At 40.1% G+C, this 22,273-nt stretch overlaps 1 protein-coding gene across 2 annotated transcripts in view; it reads left to right on the top strand.

Annotated features, from left to right (window-relative positions):
- ATP8A1 (ATPase phospholipid transporting 8A1) overlaps positions 1-22,273 on the top strand; it is a 235,290-nt gene that overhangs the window by 107,566 nt on the left and 105,451 nt on the right. For both annotated transcript variants that reach the window (XM_032632465.1, XM_032632464.1), the window contains 3 exons: positions 2,406-2,475; positions 8,044-8,128; positions 12,934-13,073. In XM_032632465.1, coding sequence (XP_032488356.1) covers positions 2,406-2,475; positions 8,044-8,128; positions 12,934-13,073 — 295 coding nt within the window. The remainder of the gene's footprint in view (positions 1-2,405; positions 2,476-8,043; positions 8,129-12,933; positions 13,074-22,273) is intronic.

Raw genomic sequence — 22,273 nt, 5'->3', positions numbered from 1 at the left:
TTATACTTAGAGGTGCCAAGATTTATTTAGCATGAAAATGAATCAGAGTCAGGAACCCACCATTCTAATTAAGTGTTCATTATAACATCTAATTGTCTTGGGATACCCATCTCTCTGTTAGGTATAAAACCAGTTCCCATGTAGTAGGCAAGGGCAGAAAGCAAAAGGATTATTTTACTTACTTTATTTCCTAAGGTCAAATAAGAGAGGCCTTCCATTATGGTCAGTGATATCTCTATGAGTTTTGGGCTCTTTATTCCCACGTGACTATGTAGTTTCCCAACTAACCTACATTCTTGGGGCAAAATGACCTCAGCTACAGACAAGAGGATCTTTATAAAGATTGTGTCATCATTCAGGGGACACTTAAAAATATCTTCAAGGCCATAACCAGGACGTAATGCTGCTGTTCAAGGAAATAAGTGTCCACTTTTTTTCTTGAACTTTTTCCTACATAAGGCAAGTCTGTACACTAACTAAAAGAGGCATTTTCTTTTCTGTGCCAACATTTGTTGCTGTCTTGGTTAGGAGTGACCACATGCCAGTGGTTAATATCAAAAGTAATGGGATCTAATTTATTATTTAAACATTGTGGGTTTTTTCACTTGTATGCACTGAAAGGCTCAAAGGAAAATGCATAAGAAGAAGTTGGATGACTAACTGTCATAGAATATTCTCAGGTTTTAATGACAGAAAGAATAGGGATTTCTTTTTGGAGGCTTCCGTCAAGGTGACTGCAAAAATTCTGAGGGTCAGGAATGACAAGGGCACATTGGAGACTTGAGGAATGGAGAGGTGCTTATAGTCCTGTGGGGAGACAGAGAGCAAGCTTATTAGAGAAATGTAGATGACGAGGCAGCATGGAGCACCCAGTGACGTTGGGACCATGTGTTTACTAATCTCTGGCGGGGTGACTTTTCTCCAGCAATGTCCACTTACCCTGATGGACCACAGAAAGGGTTCCTATTCACCCAAGATTTGGGAGTTTTGCCAGGAGAAGAAAAGAGCAAGAAAGTTGATGAGTTTGGGACCATGCCATCAAAGCTGCATTAAGAGAGACATGAATCATGAAGGGCTGAGATAGAATACCTGTATGTGATTACAAAAAGGGGCCCAATTAAATGTAGTCCTAAAGCACAGGAATGAAGATCAGAGATATTAATACAGTGGGGATTAGAGATGGAGAAAGAGAGAACTAAATACTCCTAGACATTTCTGGAGGAAACTCCAGCGGTATGCTATGACACCAAACCTGACTGCTATATTGCCCTCATCTCAGTGTTTTAGCCACAGAACGTTATAAGGTAACACAAATAGACGCAGACACTTGAGAAGTCTTTTTTACCCCTGGTTTCTGGAGAGAATATGCTTATACACAATTAGTTCCAGGTGCGGCTTATCCTGTGCAATGCCATACCTGTTTACTCTGTTCACTGTTACTTGCAATCTCTTTGCTAACGCATTAAAAGATGTTGTATGTTTGACTAACAATTTTTATCTGTCTGTACTGCCAACATAATGTTAAATGGTTTGTGCTCATTAACTAGAGTTTGCAAGATAAATTAGGTTTTTTACATGATGCCAGTGGTTTGCTAGTAATCATTGAAAAATGATAGTCATGAAGGCTTAAGTGGGTTTTTAAAGTTCTAGTGTTTGCCTTTATGTGTGATTGGATGTGTACTTAAAACTGACTTTCTGTTTGAATAAAAAAAAAAATCCCACAAGGACTCAGAGGCAAAAAATACACAAATCAATTTTCATTGCAAAGTAAAGGAACTGCCACAATGGAGGATTCCTGGACTGAATGTCAATATTATGACATAGTATGAGAGTGTTTCGTGTTTGGTAATTGCAATCATTGTTGCTTTTGTTGTGGTCATCCACTTACAATGCTTGGTGTCGGTTTATTTATCTCTTGTAAAAATAAAATACAGTGTGTGTGTGAAAAAAAAAGTTATAAAAGTTCATATAGCCAAAAAAGATAATTTCTTTGAAGTACGGTAAATCAGCCATGTTTGAATATCAAAAAAATTGATTATCATTTCTCTTTTTAATAATTCATCGAAAAAGATACTGGCTTAAATATTTTTTAAATCTGAAAACATTGAACTAGAACTCTCCTTTATCCTGGTGGATACTAACTCTTGCAGGTTTCTAGGGAGCTATTTTGTAAATTATTCCTCTAGGGAAGTAGATGGTACCCTGGTGCCTTAAAAAACATAATGTAACTTTCAAAGGACTCAACTATACACCCAGAGGATGGTTTGTGTATGTGGAAGGATCGGCCTCATAATTTGGTCAAATTTATTTTTTCACTGGGAGTATTAAAATATGTGAGACGTGACAAACAAATAGGTGTATCTTCTCACCACGCTGACACATTGTGGAAAACCTCTTTCTTTCAGTGCTAGAAAAAGAATGTCAGTGATTGTTCGCACTCCATCCGGGAAGTTACGACTTTACTGCAAAGGAGCTGTAAGTTTTTATTTTTGTCTTTTGCAGTTTTGATTTACGATGGTTTATAATGGATACGTTAAGCATTCTGCTACGGAAACGTAACACAGATGTTTAGCCTGAAGCTGCTGACGTCCACTCTGGGTAGTGTTTTATACTAATAGTGTTCAGCCTCTTCTGGTGAATTATGGAATTCCTTCTGGGTAAATTTGGTGCTTTGAAAAAGTTTGGCCTGGGTTATTTATATAATTCAATGTTTGGTACATAATATTTGAGGTTTGTTGTTTAGAAATATGTTAGAAGCCAGTTAAATACGGAAAATATTTTAAAATTGAATTAGAAATGTAGTGACCTATACCAGTTTGAATTTAATTTTTTAAAGGCCTTAGAAATGGGGGAAAAAATGGATCACAATTACTGCTATAATTTCTTCATGTGGAGACTACTATTTGTATTGTATTTGCATTGGTTTAATTATAACAGAATTTCTAACTATTGGTTGGCTATGGTATATTGGCAGGTTATATTGTCAAAATAGTCATTCTGACTGAATTTTTCTAGTTGAAATATGTCTACACTCATGGAACTATAAGAAATCTACTGCCCAGGGCCTTTTCTTTCTAATTCTTAAAATTAGTTAATATTTCCCTTTTGAATTATCCTTTCCAGGTACCTAGTATAGTTGGGGTAGTCAGGTAACTTACCAACTTGGAACTTTCCAATTTCAACTATAATCACCAATCTTGCTTTATTACATAGAACTTGGAAACTGAACTTACCAAGAAACCCAAGCTTATTATTTGAATTCCTGTTGAGAATGTTTTTCAGTGCCTTTGTTTTAAAGCATTGAAATGTAATTTTTGAATGCCTTGGTTTTAAAGAATTTTGGTAGAATTATTTCATGATGTCTCATGAATGTAGTTTTAGAATTCCTTTGGTTGTTGATTCAAACATCTAACATTTGTTTGCTGTGTGCATTTTATCTACTAGACTTTCAACTGGATTTGGGGGTTAGGAAGATAAGACTCAAAACTTGTCAGGAGCTTAAGACTACTCAGGGAAATATATATAAAGAGAAGATTAGGATACAATATTAAAATATATTGTAAAGATCTTTCACCTCCCAGTGGTAGCATTAAGTGATAAAGTAATAAGGAGAGGCCTTAAGACCTCCCACTTTAAATGGTTTGTATGTGTCCAGTTTAACTACACCCAGTCCACATCCTCTTTCCTTAGTTTTGAGTAATTCAGCTAGAAACTTTGTTTGGGGCATTAAAGCACTGAATAAAAAATAAAAACATTGGACTTCTTTTTTGAATAATCATGGAGATAGTTTGCATACATTAACTTGCTTATTGCCACTCCCAAATTAGCTATGGTATGTGGTTGAATACTAAAAAAGCATAAACATGTAAAACAGCAAGGTGCATTTGAGAACTATGTGCAGTTTGGCAGGGAATAGCAGAATGTGAGGTTAGAAGGGTGAGCATGGGCTAAGTCATGGGTTTTTCATGCTCGAGAACTTGTTCTTTCTTTCTGGATCATTCTGATGCCATTTAGAAGGTGATTTAAAGCAGAAAAGAGATGTATAGAGAGTTAGCAGTTGAAGCTGTTGACTACAGTCCAAGAAAAAGTTGATAAGGATCAAAACCTTATAACAGACAATTGCAGAGAGGATTAAGAGGACAGAGATTTAGGACTTAGTAATTGATTACATGTGGGTGATGAGGGAAGAGATGATCTAGGATTCTCAGATTTCTGTTTAACTAAATAGACTAAGTGATACCACTTACTAAGATAAAGAGTTGGGAGCTACATCTGGGCCATAAGAGCAAAGATACCTGCATTTCACAGGGGAAGATATATGGGGTGCTGATATAGGAGTTAAAAGTGTAGCTGGAAACTAAAAGCAGGGGATTGATGAGATCTCATATGGAGAAAATAATGCATGAAAAGAGAGGAGGGCTAAATGTGAAAAGTAGAGGATCCAGGAAGGGCATTGAAATTTGGGGGAAAGCCTGAAGAGTCCGTTGATTCCTTGGCAGAGTGAATAATCAACAGTGACAAGTGTAACAGAATACCTTAGTAATGAAAGGCAATTAAGAAATCTTCAAGGGCTTCCCTGGTGGCGCAGTGGTTGAGAATCTGCCTGCCAGTGCAGGGGACACGGGTTCGAGCCCTGGTCTGGGAAGATCCCACATGCCGCGGAGCAACTAGGCCCGCGAGCCACAACTACTGAGCCTGCGTGTCTGGAGCTTGTGCTCCACAACAAGAGAGGCCGCGACAGTGAGAGGCCCGCGCACCACGATGAAGAGTGGCCCCCGCTCGCCGCAACTAGAGAAAGCCCTAGCACAGAAATGAAGACCCAACACAGCCAAAAATAAATATAAATAAACAAAAATTAAAAAAGAAGTCTTCAAGAATATTTTCCAGTCAACATGGTATTATCTGTTCATAGTGTGATGCACCTCCTTTATTCCAAAATCATAGCAGTGATGGATATAGTATAAAGAGAAAACAGAAGTAGACCAAAAGAGGTATAGAAAATCAAGGTGATACACTGAACTGAAGTCTTGAGCTGAGATGGGTAGGAGTCCCAGGCCCTGGGTTGGGAATCGGGGAGCAATGTCTAGAGTTTGGTTTCTATGGGACAATGGGCACAAATGGTACTTTCTGTAAAATGCAGATAGGAGCCAGCCTCCCCTCTTTAAAACCTAAGATAGTGGTAAACTTCCTAACCAGGAGAAGAGCTGAGGAAAGGTCATTCAAGCCCCTACTGGAGAGTACAGAAAACCACTAGATTGAAATGCATGTGAAGAAGGAAAGAGCAAGAGCAAAACTTGGAGACACATGAGGAAATCTCATGTCGAAGAGAGAACAAACATGTAAACAACTGGAGCATAGACTCACCCCAGATGAAATCATCTGTGTAAACTGTTCTGACAGAGGATGTTTAGAGCTCAACATGATAAAGAAATTAGTTATTTTTAATCAAAAAGAAATTTGGGGGAGAGGGGAGAATGGGTTACATGTAAGATAAATTAGAAATCATAAATAAATTTAAGAAAAAAACATCAACAAATGAAATAAGCTCTAGATAGAGTTGGAGGGGTGAGGATGGAGTTAGTGAATTGGAAGATAGTATTTGAAGAGTTCATTTAAAATATCACACAAAGAAATGGTGTGTGTGTGTGTGTGTGTGTGTGTGTGTGTGTGTGTGTGTATGACTTATTTTTCTTGCTTTTTTCCAGATTTTCAGTAATTGGGTTGTCTTGCTTTGTTAATTTTTAAGTGAAAAAGAAGGAAAAGTACACAATACACAAGTTGTGTCTGCAGTAGTAGCCAATTTAGGGAAAGTTACATTTACACAAATAAAAATTTAATTTATTCAAGAAAATAATCCTACTCCAATATTTACATTCAAGAGAGAAGTTAGAAACTTGAGTAATACACTTAATGCTTTAGGGACCTTAAAGTGACTGAAAATTTTCAAATTAAGTGCCCCCTAAATAAAATTCTGTGCCATATGCAAAAAAGACCACATCTGAAATTAGTTATTTCTAGCCATTCACCACCACGGCAGAGGCAAAGTGCAGATAATTCTGAATGGCACACATAAGCACAGTAAATGTTTGTCTGTATTTAAATATAGATGTGTATAATGTCTTTAGCAAATATTCCAGCCCCAGCTTCATGCAGCAGATCAGTCTCCACTTGGTGTTTAGCTGGACAACAAGGGCAGATTCCTTGATGATTAGTAACTGGCTAATTTATAGCAAGATTATCTGCATGACATCAGTATAAATTACAGTGCTTAGCTAAGTAATTATATAAGACCATTTTTTTTTTTCCTACTTGATACTTTATTATTATTGATTCTTGAATTTCATTGTGTAGCTCTTCTTTATTTGGCTTTACTGTATAATGTGGTATTCCATATAACTGAAGTTTGGGGCTAACTGAGAATTACATCAGTGCTTTATTCATTTCACACATATTTTTTGAATACTTGCCATGTGCAAGGCACTGTAGGTGAGGGACAGAGCAGCACTGGAACTTCAGACTAAAAGATGAACAGGAAAACAATGCTTCGTATGAAAATTTACCGAAGACAAATTCTTAGCCGTGAAGCCTAGGCTCTTCCCATAAGTGACTGTAATCTGACGGTGCATGCCACTCCAGCAGCATCACCCCACCATGATTTTCCACTTTTACCTTGCCAAGGGCTAAGACACCAGATACGTAAATCCATTTAGGGTGATCATCAGTTTCTTCCACTAGAATGCTTAACTACATTGCAGAATTTAATCTCCCTAGCTTTATTACGTATCACTTTTGTTTTCATGACTTTAATTTTTTTTAAGATTTTCTTAATTTTAAAATGGCCTATTTTAATTTCATGGAAAATTTCATTAGCCTCTTAAAAAAAATAGTTTGTAAGTTATACCTTCGTTCTCAGAAAGGAGCCATGAGGGGAAGTTATCATTTCCTTTTGCTTTGCCCCTCTTCCCATTCCACCACTGAAAAATGAAGAGAAATTCATAATCGGAGCCTGGAATATTCCATCTGTTCTGAGGTCACTAAGTTCTGTTTCTCTCAAGGGTTCTAAATCATACTCCATTAGTCTGCTTCCAAATCTCAGCCCTGAGACTGGAGACCCCAAAATGAGTAATGCCACTGAGAAAGTAATTGCAGGTAAATGATTTATTTTTTCCTGGTCTAATAAAACCATGAAGGCCAAATACTAAAATTCCTAAAACATTAAATCCAAGCTGAAGAACAACTAAAGGAACAACAGGCAATTTATAAAGGGACAAAAATTAGAGAAGCGTACTGATGCTTAAAGTTAAAGCTGAAAGGGACTTTAAAGATAATCCGGTAATTTAATTTTACAGACTAAATAAATTGAGCTGTAAAGCTAAAGTAACACAATCAGAAATATTCATCTGTAAGGCAATGCTAGGCTTGTCCAAGATCCTCCCTGCTCTACCCACCAGCCCACTCCATGAATTTAGACCTGTGTTTCTCAGAGTTTGTTCTTTTGTGAGCACCAATCCCATGAAGATGCCCTAACCTCTGAGAGGTTCAGTAGTAAGTTTGGGGCATATACCATACCGCCCCCTTGGAACCACCATGCACATTAGCGTTTTAAAGGCTCTAAGAAGTATTGAGCAGGGCAAGCTCTTTCGCTTTGTTTAGTCCAGCATTTCCCAAACTCTTTGAGTCCTGGACCATTCTTCCTTATAGCACCTATGAACACTGCATTGTTCTGCAAAATCTTCAGGGGTTGGGGGAGATACTGCAGCACATCACAGGTAGGCGAAGTATTGATAGAATATGAGGTTTTGAACATTACAGTAACTATGGATTTATTCAGAAAGGAGAAAGATGAAAATATAGGACCAGAACCTTATTTCTTAGTGTCATAAGGGAAACAGTGTTATTAGGGAAAAATATTTTGTGCTTCAACACTAATGCTAAAAGTGATTTTTTAAATACTCATTTGCTGCTAATAATGTTGCCAACATCAACTTTATTAAACTCAGAATTCTTAGTTCAAGTGTGTTATACCTTCTGTTCGTTTTCCAGGACACTGTAATTTATGACCGACTAGCAGAGACTTCAAAATACAAAGAAATTACCCTAAAACATTTAGAGCAGTTTGCTACAGAAGGTGAGTGTAATATGGCAATAAAGCATGATTAAAATAAAATGAAATCATATACTACTAATATCTTACAGTATCATTCTTATTTTACTTAGAGATTCCTAAAGTAAGATAAAAATAAATGTTGATAATTTAGATTATACTCTATGCTGTTCCCACCCATTATTTTTATTTCACTCTCCTGTATTAAAATTTTGAGAGACTTTGTCCCCACGTTTTAGGGGATGTAGGGCCTATAAATCTGTTTGCTTTTTAGAATAGATACTGTTTACAGTGGGTTTTTTTCCCCAGCATTTCAGACTTTCTTCAGACACACAAATGGTAACAAAGGGCACCCACAAGTGACAGGCGTGGTCCCTAAGGCCTGGCTCAAAGGCCATGCTGGAGGATGTGAGAGACTTCTCAGCCCTACTCCCTCAGCAGCTCTGTCCTTTCCTACTCTACACCTCACAGGCACCTCTGAGATCAGTTAAAAGTGCGCAGAGGGCTTCCCTGGTGGCACAGTGGTTGAGAGTCCGCCTGCCGATGTGGGGACACGGGTTTGTGCCCTGGTCTGGGAAGATCCCACATGCCATGGAGCGGCTGGACCCGTGAGCCATGGCCGCTGAGCCTGTGCGTCCGGAGCCTGTGCTCCGCAATGGGAGAGGCCACAACAGTGAGAGGCCTGCATACCGCAAAAAAAGAAAAAAAAAAAAGTGCGCAGAAACTAAGTTACTGTAGGGGAAGTTGGGCTCTGCCTCGCTGGCAAGAAAGAGGAGCAGGTTCTGAGGAAAAGATGGAAGCGGGCTACTGGGTCACCACTCAGGAGATGTCAGGCTGCTCCCTGGTCTGGCCTGCGTCACCCACAGCCTTGGACCTGGGCAGAGAAGGAAGCAAGGAGACACTCCCAACATGGCAGCCCTGGGCAGCTGGAGAGTGTGGGTCACTGGTCATGTGATACCCCAGAGCCAATGACCAGACCTCTCTCTGTTTACAGTTTAAATGCTTTATAGCTCAAGCAATGCAGAAGGAAGGAAACAAGAGTCGAAGAACTGGGTATTCTAATCTAAGAAAGAGGAGAAGAAATAAATAAATCTCTGTAACTGTTAAAATAGTTATTCAACTTAGTGTCAACTCAGAACTTTTATTAAGCCCCTACCACCTGCCAGGCTCTGTGTGAGACCTGAGAATCTGTGGCAAACATGCTTAGTTCTGTCTCTGTTCTACTGAAATGTAGTCTAGGGAGATGATCTAGATGAGATGAAAGGAAGTGAGAGTTGTTACACATTAAGGTCAGTTCCTACAGGAACTTATAGAATCTTATCTCTAAACTTAACGAAAGTGGCCAGCGCCGTATCTGAATCTCCCATCCAAGTTTTCACTTTTGTCTGCGTCTGCTGGAACTGTTGCCAGTGGCACGAGCCTGACCTCTGATCCAGTCCTTTTCCTCTTAATCCAAGCTACAGAAAGATAGGAATGTTTTTAAAAGCACTAGGCTTTGAAAAGCAGGAACATGAAGAACCTTCTCCCATTTCTCCTCCAAAAATGGAAGAGCATGAAGACCCACACGTCTGTAGAGTTCAGATTTCATGAGGCGCAACTTCAGAGGGGCTTGGCAGGTACAACCTACCCAGCACACAGCACAGGTTCCTTTTTTGAGGAGGGTTAGGGGAGCATCTCTCTGCTCTCTGGTTGTGATGTTAAAGATATTCCAGCTCCTAGACACATTCCAATTGGCTTGGCCTCCACCTCCACCCCTTTCTCTCCGGCCCTAGGTGAGCAGCACTTGTGCACCATGGCTACCCCAGAGTAAGTTTCCAGCCAGGTTTCCAGAAGAGAAAAACATGTCCTAATATGGCCCAAAGATTTAAGTTCTACTCTAAGAGATCTGGCAGTGGACAACCCTACTCCTTTCTTGGAAGATGGAGTCCTCTGGCCACTTTATGTCCTATCTTCTTTGCTTCTTTTTTTTTTTTTTTTTTGCTGTGTTGGGTCTTCACTGCTATGCGCAGCCCTCTCTAGTTGTGGTGAGCGGGGCCACCCTTCACTGCGGTGAGCAGGCTTCTCATTGCGGTGGCTTCTCTTGTTGCGGAGCACGGGCTCTAGGCACGCGGGCTTCAGTAGTTGTGGCACACGGGCTCTAGAGCACAAGCTCAGTAGTTGTGGCACATGGGCCCAGCTGCTCCGCAGCATGTGGGATCCTCCCAGACCAGGGCTCGAACCCATGTCCCCTGCATTGGCAGGTGGATTTTTTTTTTTAACAACTTTTATTGGAGTATAATTGCTTTACAATGGTGTGTTAGTTTCTGTTTCATAACAAAGTGAATCAGCTATACATATACATATATCCCCATATCTCCTCCCTCTTGCATCTCCCTCTCACCCTCCCTCTCCCACCCCTCTACGTGGTCACAGAGCACCGAGCTGATCTCCCTGTGCTATGCGGCTGCTTCCCACTAGCTATCTATTTTACGTTTGGTAGTGTATATATGTCCATGCCACTCTCTCACTTCGTCCCAGCTTACCCTTCCCCCTCCTCGTATCCTCAAGTCCATTCTCTCTGTCTGCGTCTTTATTCCTGTCCTGCCCCTAGGTTCTTCAGAACCTTTTTTTTTAGATTCCATATATATGTGTTAGCATATGGTATTTGTTTTTCTCTTTCTGACTTACTTCACTTGTATGACAGACTCTAGTTCCATCCACCTCAGTACAAATAACTCAATTTCATTTCTTTTTATGGCTGAGTAATATTCCATTGTATATATGTGCCACATCTTCTTTATCCATTCATCTGTTGATGGACACTTAGGTTACTTCCATGTCCTGGCTATTGTAAGTAGAGCTGCAATGAATATTGTGGTACATGACTCTTTTTGATGGCAGGCAGATTCTTAACCACTGCACCACCAGGGAAGCCCCTCTTCTTTGCTTCTTTTTCTGACATGGTCCCAGCCATATTTTAGTTGACTTGAGATCACTAGCACCTAATTGTCTGAGAGCTAAATAACCTTGAGCGAGGACATTGTCTTCTTGGGAACCTAGTTAACTGCATTTATCATGGCTGGTAAATGCTTCTCCCTCTTCCTTGTTCCAGCTCATTAACTTTTTTCTGGCTGAGGGTAGCCTCCAAGTGAATTATAAAATTGACAGGCATTGAGCACTAGGAGTAGGTCACTTCAAACATCAGCTGTGGGGCTTCCCTGGTGGCGCAGTGGTTGAGAGTCCGCCTGCCGATGCAGGGGACACAGGTTCATGCCCCGGTCCGGGAAGATCCCACATGCTGCGGAGCGGCTGGGCCCGTGAGCCATGGCCGCTGAGCCTGCACGTCCAGAGCCTGTGCTCCGCAATGGGAGAGGCCACAACAGTGAGAGGCCCGCGTACCGCAAAAAAAAGAGAGAGAGGAAAAAAAAAAAAATCAACTGTGATTGTTTTCCCAGGGTATTCCTTTTTTGTCACTGTCCCTCAGTTTTTTAGACTCTTTATACTACAGATTCACAGTGGTAAAAGAGCAGTAGTAAATACAACCATATATCCCAGTTAGAGGAAGGTGGCTCTCCCAGTAGACCCCACTGGGGTCCCTCTCTTCCTTACTTCATAAGCGTCTGTGAAGCCACTTGTTCAGCACTGGAGTTACAGGTATGAAGAACTCCGGGACCCTGCCCTTCAGGAGCTTCAAGCTAATGTAGGAGATCACAAGAAAAACAATATGAAACATTGCCATTCATACCACAGGAGTGTTGGGGATTTCTGCCTTTGGGGTCTGGGTGAGAGGAGGATGCTTCAAAGAGATGGTTTTAAGAACTGAGTCTTAAAGTAGATGCAAGGCAGGCAGCAGAGGGGGTTGAGAGGGGGGAATGGAGAAAAAAATGACCAGTTTGTGCAAAGACCCTACCATGGGAAGTGAATGGCAGAGAATGAGGTGGAAGGCAATTGATATGTGGTGACTGAGCCAGACTCTGAGGTTTGGACTTCATCCTGGGGAACGATGAAAAGACTCCAAACAAAGGAATAACCTGATGAGATTCATTCAGATTTTAGAAAAGTTACTCGAGACGTGGAGGGTGGATTGAAAGAGCTGGGGAATTGGACACTAAGGTTCCATTGAACTTGAATCAGATTTCAACATATTGTTTGAACTGAATCAGTGTTTTCGAAATGAGACTTTGTTAAATAAAAACGGAAGTGTCGATCCAAATTTAAACCACTTCTTTCACCCCAAGATGAAACTTCATGCTGTTTGCAGGCACCCCTTACCCACACTCCAAGCCCCCAGGAAAATTAACCTACTATTTGTCACTATAAATTTACCTTTTCTGGACTTTACTTTTAATGAAATTCGACAACATGTGATCTTCTGTGTCTGGCTTCTTCCACTTAACATGATGGTTTTGGAGGGCATCTATGCTGCAGTATGCATCACTACTCCATTCCTTTTCATTGTTCAAGAGTATTCTGTAGTATGGATCCACCAGTTTTTGTTTATCTCTTCACCAGTTGATGGACATTTGGACTGTTTCCTTTTGGGGGCTGGTGTGAATGGTGCTGCTAATGAACATGTACCTACAAGTCCTTGTGTGGGTGTGTGATTTCATTTCTCTTAGGTAGATGGCTGGGAGTGAAATTGCTGGGTCATATATTTACGTTTAACATTTCTAGACGGTACCAAACTGGTTTGCAGAGTGGCTGCCGCATCATTCTACCTAACTGTAAATTTCCTGAGCACCAGATCAATATCACTGTGCTATGGGGAAAAAAAAATAAGCAAGTGTCAGACTTCTGAACAAAATCTTATTTGATGTTGTGGTTGGGGGTGTATGCTCCCTTTTTTTCAGGGTTAAGAACTTTGTGTTTCGCCGTGGCTGAGATTTCAGAGAGCGACTTTCAGGAGTGGCGAACGGTCTATCACCGGGCGTCCACGTCCGTGCAGAACAGGCTGCTCAAACTGGAAGAGAGCTACGAGTTAATTGAAAAGGTACGTGGAAGACTGTTTTGCCCCGTAAGGCAAGTTTGGTTTCCAGAAAACTTGTCTTAATTCAAGGGGCCAATAAAATTAAAATCAAAATATCTTGACACACCGCTAAACTGTTGAATCTCCTCCGGTCTAAGCACTGACAGCTCTTAAAGTTTTTGCTGAAAAGTCTCTGGAATTGCTTTATATAGATCTGGGCTCTTTTCACAATTTTGGATCAAATTTAGTCTCATCTAGCAATACCTTTGCCAAAATCTTCCATTGCATCAGCATTGTTGAAGGTGTGCGTGCCTCCTGCCCACACACAGACATGCACACAAGCTGCACACACATGCATGTGTGTATACAGTTAATGAAGGCATATAATGTGTAATGCAAAGTAATATAATAAATATACAGCTTGTGTGACTCCATAGCCAATCATATAGAATGTATAAGTGAACAACCCAGTGCTTATATCTGGCCTGTCATTGTTCACTTAGATACATCCATCATTTCTGCCACAACTATAAATATCCTCATTTTACCAACAAAGAAACCAAGGCTATTCAGCCAAAAAAGTGATGGATACACTATGATTGATGCTGTATAAATAGCAAGAAATCTTGCTTCCTAAATTAAAAATAGCAGACATTTTTATGTTGTACTTACCGTGTGCCACGTGCTATTTGTAGCACTTGAATCTATTAACCCAGCGGTCCCCAACCTTTTTGGCACCGGGGACCAGTTTCATGGAAGACAATTTTTCCACAGACCAGGGAGGGAGGATGGTTTCGGGATGATTCAAGCACATTACATTTCTTGTACACTTTATTTCTATTATTATTACATTGTGATAGGTAATGAAATAATTATACAACTCACCATAACGCTGACAGGAGGCAGAGCTCAGGCGGTAATGCGATTGATGGGGAGCGGCTGTAAATACAGATGAAGCTTCACTCGCTCTCCCGCTGCTCACCTCTTGCTGTGGGCCAGGTTCCTAACAGGCCACGGACCTATAGCGGTCCATGGCCCGGGGGTTGGGGACCCCTGTATTAAATTATTTAATCTTCATAGCATCCCTTTGAGGTAGGTAGTGTTAATTATCCCAACTGTGCAGATGAAGAAATCAGGGTACCAGAGAGGTTAAGTAATTTTATAGATTACTCGGCTCATAGAGGGTGAACCAGAATTCTCACTCTGGCTCCAGAGTTCATACTCTTAGCCACTCGAGTATCTTCATTCTGACTTCCTAATTACATAATTCCTTCAACTATACTCATGTTTATAAGGCACAGACTCAAGCTTGCTTCAAGTTGATCTTGCCTTCAGATGAGTGACGACTGACATGTTTTTTCTTCGTCTCTCTCAATGTACTTTCTGTCTTGGATGGTAGCCAGCACCATGCATGTCTCCCTGGACCCTTCCCTCCTTCCTCTCCCCGCATGCCGCCCACTCTGTGTAATACCGGCAGTGGCATGGTACAGCTGGAGGTGGTTTTCTCTGGTATGCAGTTGCCACTTGTGACTCTAGATACTGTTCCCCTGTCTTCTCAGTGGATTGAGATCACTTTAGAAGCTAGTTTGTGTCTCATCTCTCCCTTATATTTGAACCTATTTTGTATCCTCCTTATCTCTCAGAAGACTTGTGATAGCATGTATGGAACCCTCCAACTCGATAAATCCCACCACCGCCACCAATTTTAGATGTGCACACACAGCAGGAGACTTGTTATTAATCAATTTATTGAATTTCTCTCTCCCGTTTTTTTCTAATATCCTTATATATGGTTATGTCTTTGGAATATTAGTGAATAAAGTAATTTTTTATTTATGAGACCATGACTATAATCTCTTTCAATATCTCCAACCAAAGTCCCATATTGTCTTAAAGTACTAATGGTATTGATTCTTAATCTTTGGCTTTTCTTACTCTTTTGAGAAGTTAAAAAAAAAAAAACTGTTTGGAAATGATTCTTTTTCTCCTGTCTCCTTTCCTACACAGCCTGAATATAATGAAGCCTTTTCCCCTGTGGCAATGGTAGAATTAATATATAATAACTGAATAAAAATATTTTAAGTGGATTCTAACCATTAAATTTTGTTTCTACTTGAAGTGCACTGTAGCAGATTCTGGAGTTCAATGTTTAATGTGCCTAACATTTTTACTGTGAATGTCCTAGAGTTTATAGATTCAATTTTATAGGTTTAACAGTTGTGTGTGTGTGTGTGTGTGTGTGTGTGTGTGTGTTTAATATGTCATTAAATTTTGACTTCGCTCTTTTAACTAGAACAGATGTTCAACCTTTCTTCCAGCAGATGGCGATCGCGAGTCACATTGAAATTTAAGTTGCCTGGGGAACTCCATTACATGTATTTATATATTTTTAGTTTACAGATACAGAAGCCTCCCTTATGACTGTCTCTTACCTAAAATAAATGAAAAAGGGAATTTATAGCTAATTCCTCTTTACTTCATGATAAGCCATGCTCTCTTTTATTGAAAAATCAGAAAGGTGAAGAGATTGGTTCCCATGGTCAGCCAGCTTGTTCCATATAAGGACTGATTTTCTATATCCCCTGAAACCATCGGTTCTTTCAGTAATTAACTTAAGTAACTTTCATTAAGCGGTTAATAGATGCTAGGTATCAGGGATGCACAACCAAATAAGGAACACTCAGTGTGGCCCTCTGAGTGTCATGGTCTGAACCAGTTCCTCTAGGAAATCCAGAGGAATGACCCACGAACTTGGGCCATAGCAAGCTTTCAGAGAGGTGGTAACTTTTGAAATGAGCCTCAAAAGATTATTTTACCAGTTAAAGGAGAGCAGAGGTCTTCTTAAAAGAAAAAGAATAGGCACAATGACACAGAGGGGTCCCTGCAACTAAAAGCTGCTTTTCTGAAAAATGATTCTCCCCCCTGATCGTTTGGGGAGTGTGGGGTGATAGCGGGTCTCCCTTGGTCTGAGCTTCCATTCTCTGTTAAAATCAGCTGGAATTGGTATTCGGGAGGAGTTGTGGGAGGCAGGTTTCAGTGTGTCAGCGCAGGTTCTGCTCGTGTGTCACTCTAACTTAAATTTAGCTGTCATAGTCCTAGGCTCATCCATTTTGGCTTCTTCCTTGGCTACTTTAAATGAGACTCGTTTTTTGTAATCTATTTTTCATATGGTTGGGATCTGTTTTTTATATAGGCCATAATATTGGACTTGTAAGATAATGACTTTTAAACTGTGAGAGTGGTTTTCAAATCCCTCTTTTTTTATAAGAGCAGAACCCATTTTCCAAACTAAGTATTGCCTGAATATATTTATATATTTTCAGTGTATATGTAATATACAGAAGCAGAGCTTCTCTGATTAACAAGTGGAGAGGTGGGGAGAAGCCCCTGTCTCTCCCTTCAGACCCTTGCCCTCATCGTGGTCCACGAGTGGCTTTTCAGGACTCTGGGGCTCCACGGAGCACAGTTTGGAAACCAGATAATATTCTGTATGTGTGTAAAATTTTTAGGAAATGTGCTTCTCAAAATTTCTATAGATATTTTCCCTCGCTTTTCAACAAAAGATCAGAACATCCTTGTGGTCATACACAAGACGTTTCTGGCCAATTTTGAATTAATGATGCAAAATGCCATTGACACATTAATGGTAGCATTATATTAAAGGCATTTAAAATGTGGAAGATTTGTAGAGCTTTTCCTGAAATCAAGAATGTATTTTTAATAAGTTACAAAATAAGTGGAAATATTATAATATGGTTAAGGTTGTACTTTTAAACCCTGCTATCTGTCTTATCCCTCCAGTGTTTGTTCAAACAAGTAATTCAGTTTTCAAAATTTAGTTAAAAGCCTTATTCCCTTGGGGGCTATAACTCCTAGCATAATTCCAAAAACATGTATCAAAATAAGCCAAGAAGATAATGCCATGTGTCCCCTGGTGCAATGCTTTGTTACTTTTCTACCCAGCTCATCTGAGCACTAGAATTCCCCCCTTCACCTCCAGGGCACAGTAAGGGAGAGAGGATGTGAAAGGTTTGAAAAAGTTCTCTGGATAGGGTTTTCCCTAGTGACAGTCATTTTTAGAGGATTTAGGACTTTTACATCCATCTATAAAATATCATCAACATCTCTGCTACACAGTTGTACAGTTTGGTCTCCAACACTTGCATTCAGATGGTAGACTTTTCAGGATTAAAAAGAAATCATTTCTCTGATGCTATGAGTTGTTTCAGGATGTTCCTGAAACATCTTATTTCTTTTACTAAATAAAGGTCAGGAAGGTGACATTTATTACTAGGAAACCCAAGACATTCAGGAGCAAGAAGGCTCACATAGTTAAAATGCCAAAGAGATTATGAGAATCACATCAGATACTTGAGGTGTCTTTACCCAATTTGAGGAGAATTGTAGCATCACTTGGGTTTTGTGGACAGAAAACACCTTTTCGTCTCTGTTCATCACCACTTGAAAGAATTTACAGTTGTCTCATTCTTTCAGACAGCACACTTGACCTGTTTTACCTTCTTTAGCCTATTTCTTTTGAAAGACAATGTATTTGGACTTGTAATTTAGATTATGAAACCACTTATAGTGTTGGTCTATGTTTTTAAATATTAGATTTTTTTTTTTTTTTTTTTTGCGGTACGCGGGCCTCTCACTGTTGTGGCCTCTCCCGTTGCAGAGCACAGGCTCCGGACGCGCAGGCTCAGCGGCCGTGGCTCACGGGCCCAGCCGCTCTGCGGCATGTGGGATCTTCCCGGACCGGGGCACGAACCCGTGTCCCCTGCATCGGCAGGCGGACTCTCAACCACTGCGCCACCAGGGAAGCCCTAGGTTATTTTTTAAATTAAGAATTTATTTGTTATTTGGTCGGGAAAAAATTGCAAATAAATAACAGAATAATTATCAAGTCTTATACTTCATTAGCAGTGGTTTCTCTGTAATTTCTCACCTTCGTCTTTGATCTGCTACTTTATATTTATTTCTAAGACACAGATTTATTTGCCTCATACTTAGAGTATGCTGCTGGATTCCTTTGAAAATTAGTGGTACAGAGGGCTTTGATCTTACTTATTGGGGAATATTTTATAATTAAACCATTGGTTGAAATATGAAGGTATTCCTTCATGGTAAATAGAGTTTTTGAAAAATTTTTATACTTATTTGCTTCAATAGGGAAATGCAATTGCATAAATTACCTTCTAATCACTTCTGATGTTTGAGAAAGCAAATTATTTATCTTGAGCATTACAGAAAACAGTGAGATATAATACTTGTCTAGTATTTCCCTGGTGATAAAATTGTTCTTGTCTTCTTCTCTTATTATGAGGCATAAATTACAAAATATGCTTTTTGAAAAATCTAAACTTACCCCATACTTTTATCTGTTAACGTCTTTTAGATTAATTATGGGTCAGAAAGGATCATTTTTGAGCTTAAGAGTAATCGAAAAGCTACAATTTTGGCAGCATTTAGCACCCCTTTGAATCAGATAGCTGTGTTGTGTCTTATATGCACAAATTTTTATAATTCATAGTTAATATATATCTTCCACTAGATTGAAGCTTCGTGAGAGCAGGGATCGTTTTTATCGAACTCATCTCTGTGTCTCCAAGAACTGCCTGTCTGGCCTGTATTAATCACTGAATAAGTATTTTATGAATAAATGAATGAGTCAATTAAATAATTAATTCAAAGGCTAAATTTACTTAGTAAGTGCTTGCTTAACGAAAGCCTGCCTTCTGTTACCCACATAGTTCATGCTTTCTGCACATTTGAGGGTGTTGGTTTCAAATGCGTTGTCACTAAGGATACTTTAGGGATGTGTTAGAAAAGGTAGCTAAGGATTTTAAAGGATGCATTCATTAGAAATTTAGACTCAGTCATTTTTTTAAAAACCTGTCTTCCTACTTATTTAACATATGAATGTGGGACACACTTGGTCGCAAATATTCAACAACAAATGCCTCAGCACTTATCAGGCTCTGCTGTGGGCTCAGGGGGCACAGGAGGGGGAAAGGATGGAAAAATCCCTGTCTTCATTTCAGTGCAGGGAGATAGGCAGTAAACTTAAACACTGGAAAATGTCATTGGAGACAGGGCTTAGCACCCTGGGCTCCGCGATAGGCCCCGAGATAGGACAGTGAGGTAGTTAGTGATCTTTTTTTTTTATATTATCTCCTTGGTTCCTCCCCAAAATATGGTTGACATTTCTGGGATTTTTTAGAAGACTGCCTTGATGTGGCATAATACAGATTGACCACTACACTCGGGGGTAACTAACAGCAGTCCAGCACCCTTCCCAACATATGGTGGGGAGTGGTGTAGAGGATTCCTAGAGAAATAGAAAACTTAATGAAAAACAGAACTTTTCCTGAACATTTATGACTGCCAAATTCACAGTAATTTCTGTATTCCAACTGAATACTTTTTCAGATAAAACCACCCGTTTCTATTCTTAGTAGCTGCCAATATCACTTTCATTTGTACTAAAAACTGAAACGTACTAGATGAAAATTTACATGATGTACTGGTGATTTTGTGGTTTCAAATTCCAGTAGTTTCCTGTTTTACTGTTTGCTTAAGAACATTTGCAGTCTGTCAGCTTATCTACTAAGAAGACCTGCCAGTTTTTGAGCCTCTACTAAGCTTCAAGTCCTCTGCTCCTTAACTTGATTAGTTAGTTCCAGGGGCCTCTAACGTGGGGTACACAAAATGAACCATTGGGGTAAGCAAGAAAATGTTATAACTTCTGTTTCTATTTATGTTTTACTCATCTTTTTTTTTTTTTTTTTACAATTTGTTGTTGCATCTTGCAATATATATAATTTATTAACATTAACAAAGCAAATCGGTTATACAAAAGATATAGACATACCTAGTCTTAGGTAAGTACTCAACATCTTTTCCTACCTGTACTCAAAAAAAAAAAACAAAAACAAAAAGGTTAAGATAAACAATCTATTTTCATCCTCAAAACAACTCTAGTACAGCCATATTATTAGCCTTATCTTGCTGATGTAGAAATTCTTAAGTTATTTGCTGAAGGACACATATCCAGTAGTTGGCAGAGCAGGGATTCAAATCCCAGTTCTGTCTTAATTCCAGATCTCATGTTCCTAATCCATATGTTATTCTGCCAGCACGGTTTAAAAGAAAGCAAGAATGTATGTAAAATGTTGGTGACTTGAAAAGTAAAACGTAACCACATGTGTAGTTGAGTCATCATGAGATCAGCCCTTGGGGTTGGGAGGCATGGTATTCAGGACCCGTCTGCGTAGGAAATGAGGCAGGCTGTGTGCACTCTGTGTAATGTAATGTACTCTATCCTCCTTAAAAATGAAGGTGGGGGGCTTCCCTGGTGGTGCAGTTGTTGGGAGTCCGCCTGCCGATGCAGGGGACGCAGGTTCGTGCCCCTGTCCGGGAAGATCCCCCATGCCGCGGAGCGGCTGGGCCCGTGAGCCATGGCCGCTGAGCCTGCGCGTCCGGAGCCTGTGCTCCGCAGCCGGAGAGGCCACAACAGTGAGAGGCCCGCGTACCCCCAAAAAAAAAAAAAAAAAAATGAAGGTGGGAATATGTTTTTCATGATTTTCCCTCAACTCGTCTTTAGAGTCTTCTTAGTGAAAGTACTTAATATTCCCTTAGATCTCTAATCTCACGCTTCTCCTTTCTGGCTGATCGATCCCTAATTATGAACGCTTTGAGGTAGACTTTCCACACTGGGTTTTGCTCTCTTCTCACTCAGATAAGATGGATGTGTTGTTTTTGCAGGCTACACCCAGTCGCCTCTCAAATCCTGATTCTTTTCAGCTGGGTGTGTGAATTCTGACCTTAGTTGGCAAGCCCTTGGCTCTGTGACAATTCAAATATGATTTCTGTGGTTCAAAAAGCACCAAGTTAAAACCTCCTTCTTGGCCTTGGTTGCCTGATTTCTCCAGAAGCAGGCTAATGAGCCATGCCAATGATTTAACGCTGTTAGTCTTCGTGTGCTCTAGCTCAGCTTAAACTGAAAGGACAGAGGTATGAGAGTCTCTTCTGTTAAATAAAACCCCTTTGTTGTGTGCAAAGAGATGTTGAGAAGAGAAGCACAAGAGTGAATGATGCCCAGTGGAATGCAGACCAGAGAGAAGCCGGTGATCTTTGAGAGCCAGCGTTGTAGAATGGTTCTGAGAATCCCATGGCCACCAGGGCCTCTGTATTCCAGAGCTACCATACCTTAAAGCTAAAGAGTTTGATGACTGCCACAGTCTTCCAACTGGTCTGGCAACCTCCATTCTTTCCCATCCATCCCCAGTTGGCCACCGGTGAACCCTGTGAGTGTAAATCTGATCCTGTCCCTCCCCTTCTGCAATTCTTCCCCAGATGCCCTTTGCCTTTGGAATCCCAAACATAAAAAATAGCCCCTTTGATTTCCATTCCCTGCCGGTTTTTTAGGCTTATCGTTTTCCTAACTTAGTACTCAGAGTTTGAGATGACTGATCCAATTTCATCCTCAGAACAACCCTATTAAATTAGCATTATTTAAATCACCACACACCTCGCTTCATTTATCGGTTCCATATTGACTAAATGGCAGCTTCTCAAACACAATGTGCATTTGCATACCTATGTCTTTGCAACAACATGTGATTTCTTCTGTTTGGGATTTCTTCCTGCATCCCTCCCCACCTCTCCCAAGTGCCTGGCTAATTCTTAATTCTTCGTTTAGGATTTTAGGTCAAATGTTAACTCGTGTTGGATGGTTTTTTGGAGCCACCCAAACTAAGAAAATACTTATTTCCTGTTTTTATCTTTTGTGCTCACAGAAAATTTTGTGTTTACTTCTAAGATAGTATATAGCATATAATAAAGTGATTATTTAGGGAGAATACTGTTTTTCTCTGATGGTAATCGTATATTACAGTTGAGAGGCTCTGTGTATAGTTTGGGATTGCAAGGAGAGGTGAGAGAACTGGGACCAGAGGACCTAAGGCCAGGCTAAGAAAAAAGGGTCAGAGCTGACCCAGGAAGTATCAAGAGCAATCAGTCAGGATGGAGGCCGGTGCAGAGATGCGCTGCTCACCAGTATTATGCATCAAGGGTCTGCAAACTCCAGCGCAAGAACCACATTCACCCACTGCCTATTTTTGTAAATAAAGTTTTATTGGAACACAGCTCCATCCATTTGTTTACAAATTGTCTTTGGCCATTTTCACACTACAGTGACAGCATTGAGTCATTGCAGCACA

Source organism: Phocoena sinus, chromosome 5, assembly GCF_008692025.1.
Source record: "Phocoena sinus isolate mPhoSin1 chromosome 5, mPhoSin1.pri, whole genome shotgun sequence".
Classification (NCBI taxonomy): Eukaryota; Metazoa; Chordata; class Mammalia; order Artiodactyla; family Phocoenidae; genus Phocoena; species Phocoena sinus.
Note: the sequence above shows the minus strand (reverse complement) of the source record. Positions and strands in the feature narration are given on the sequence as shown.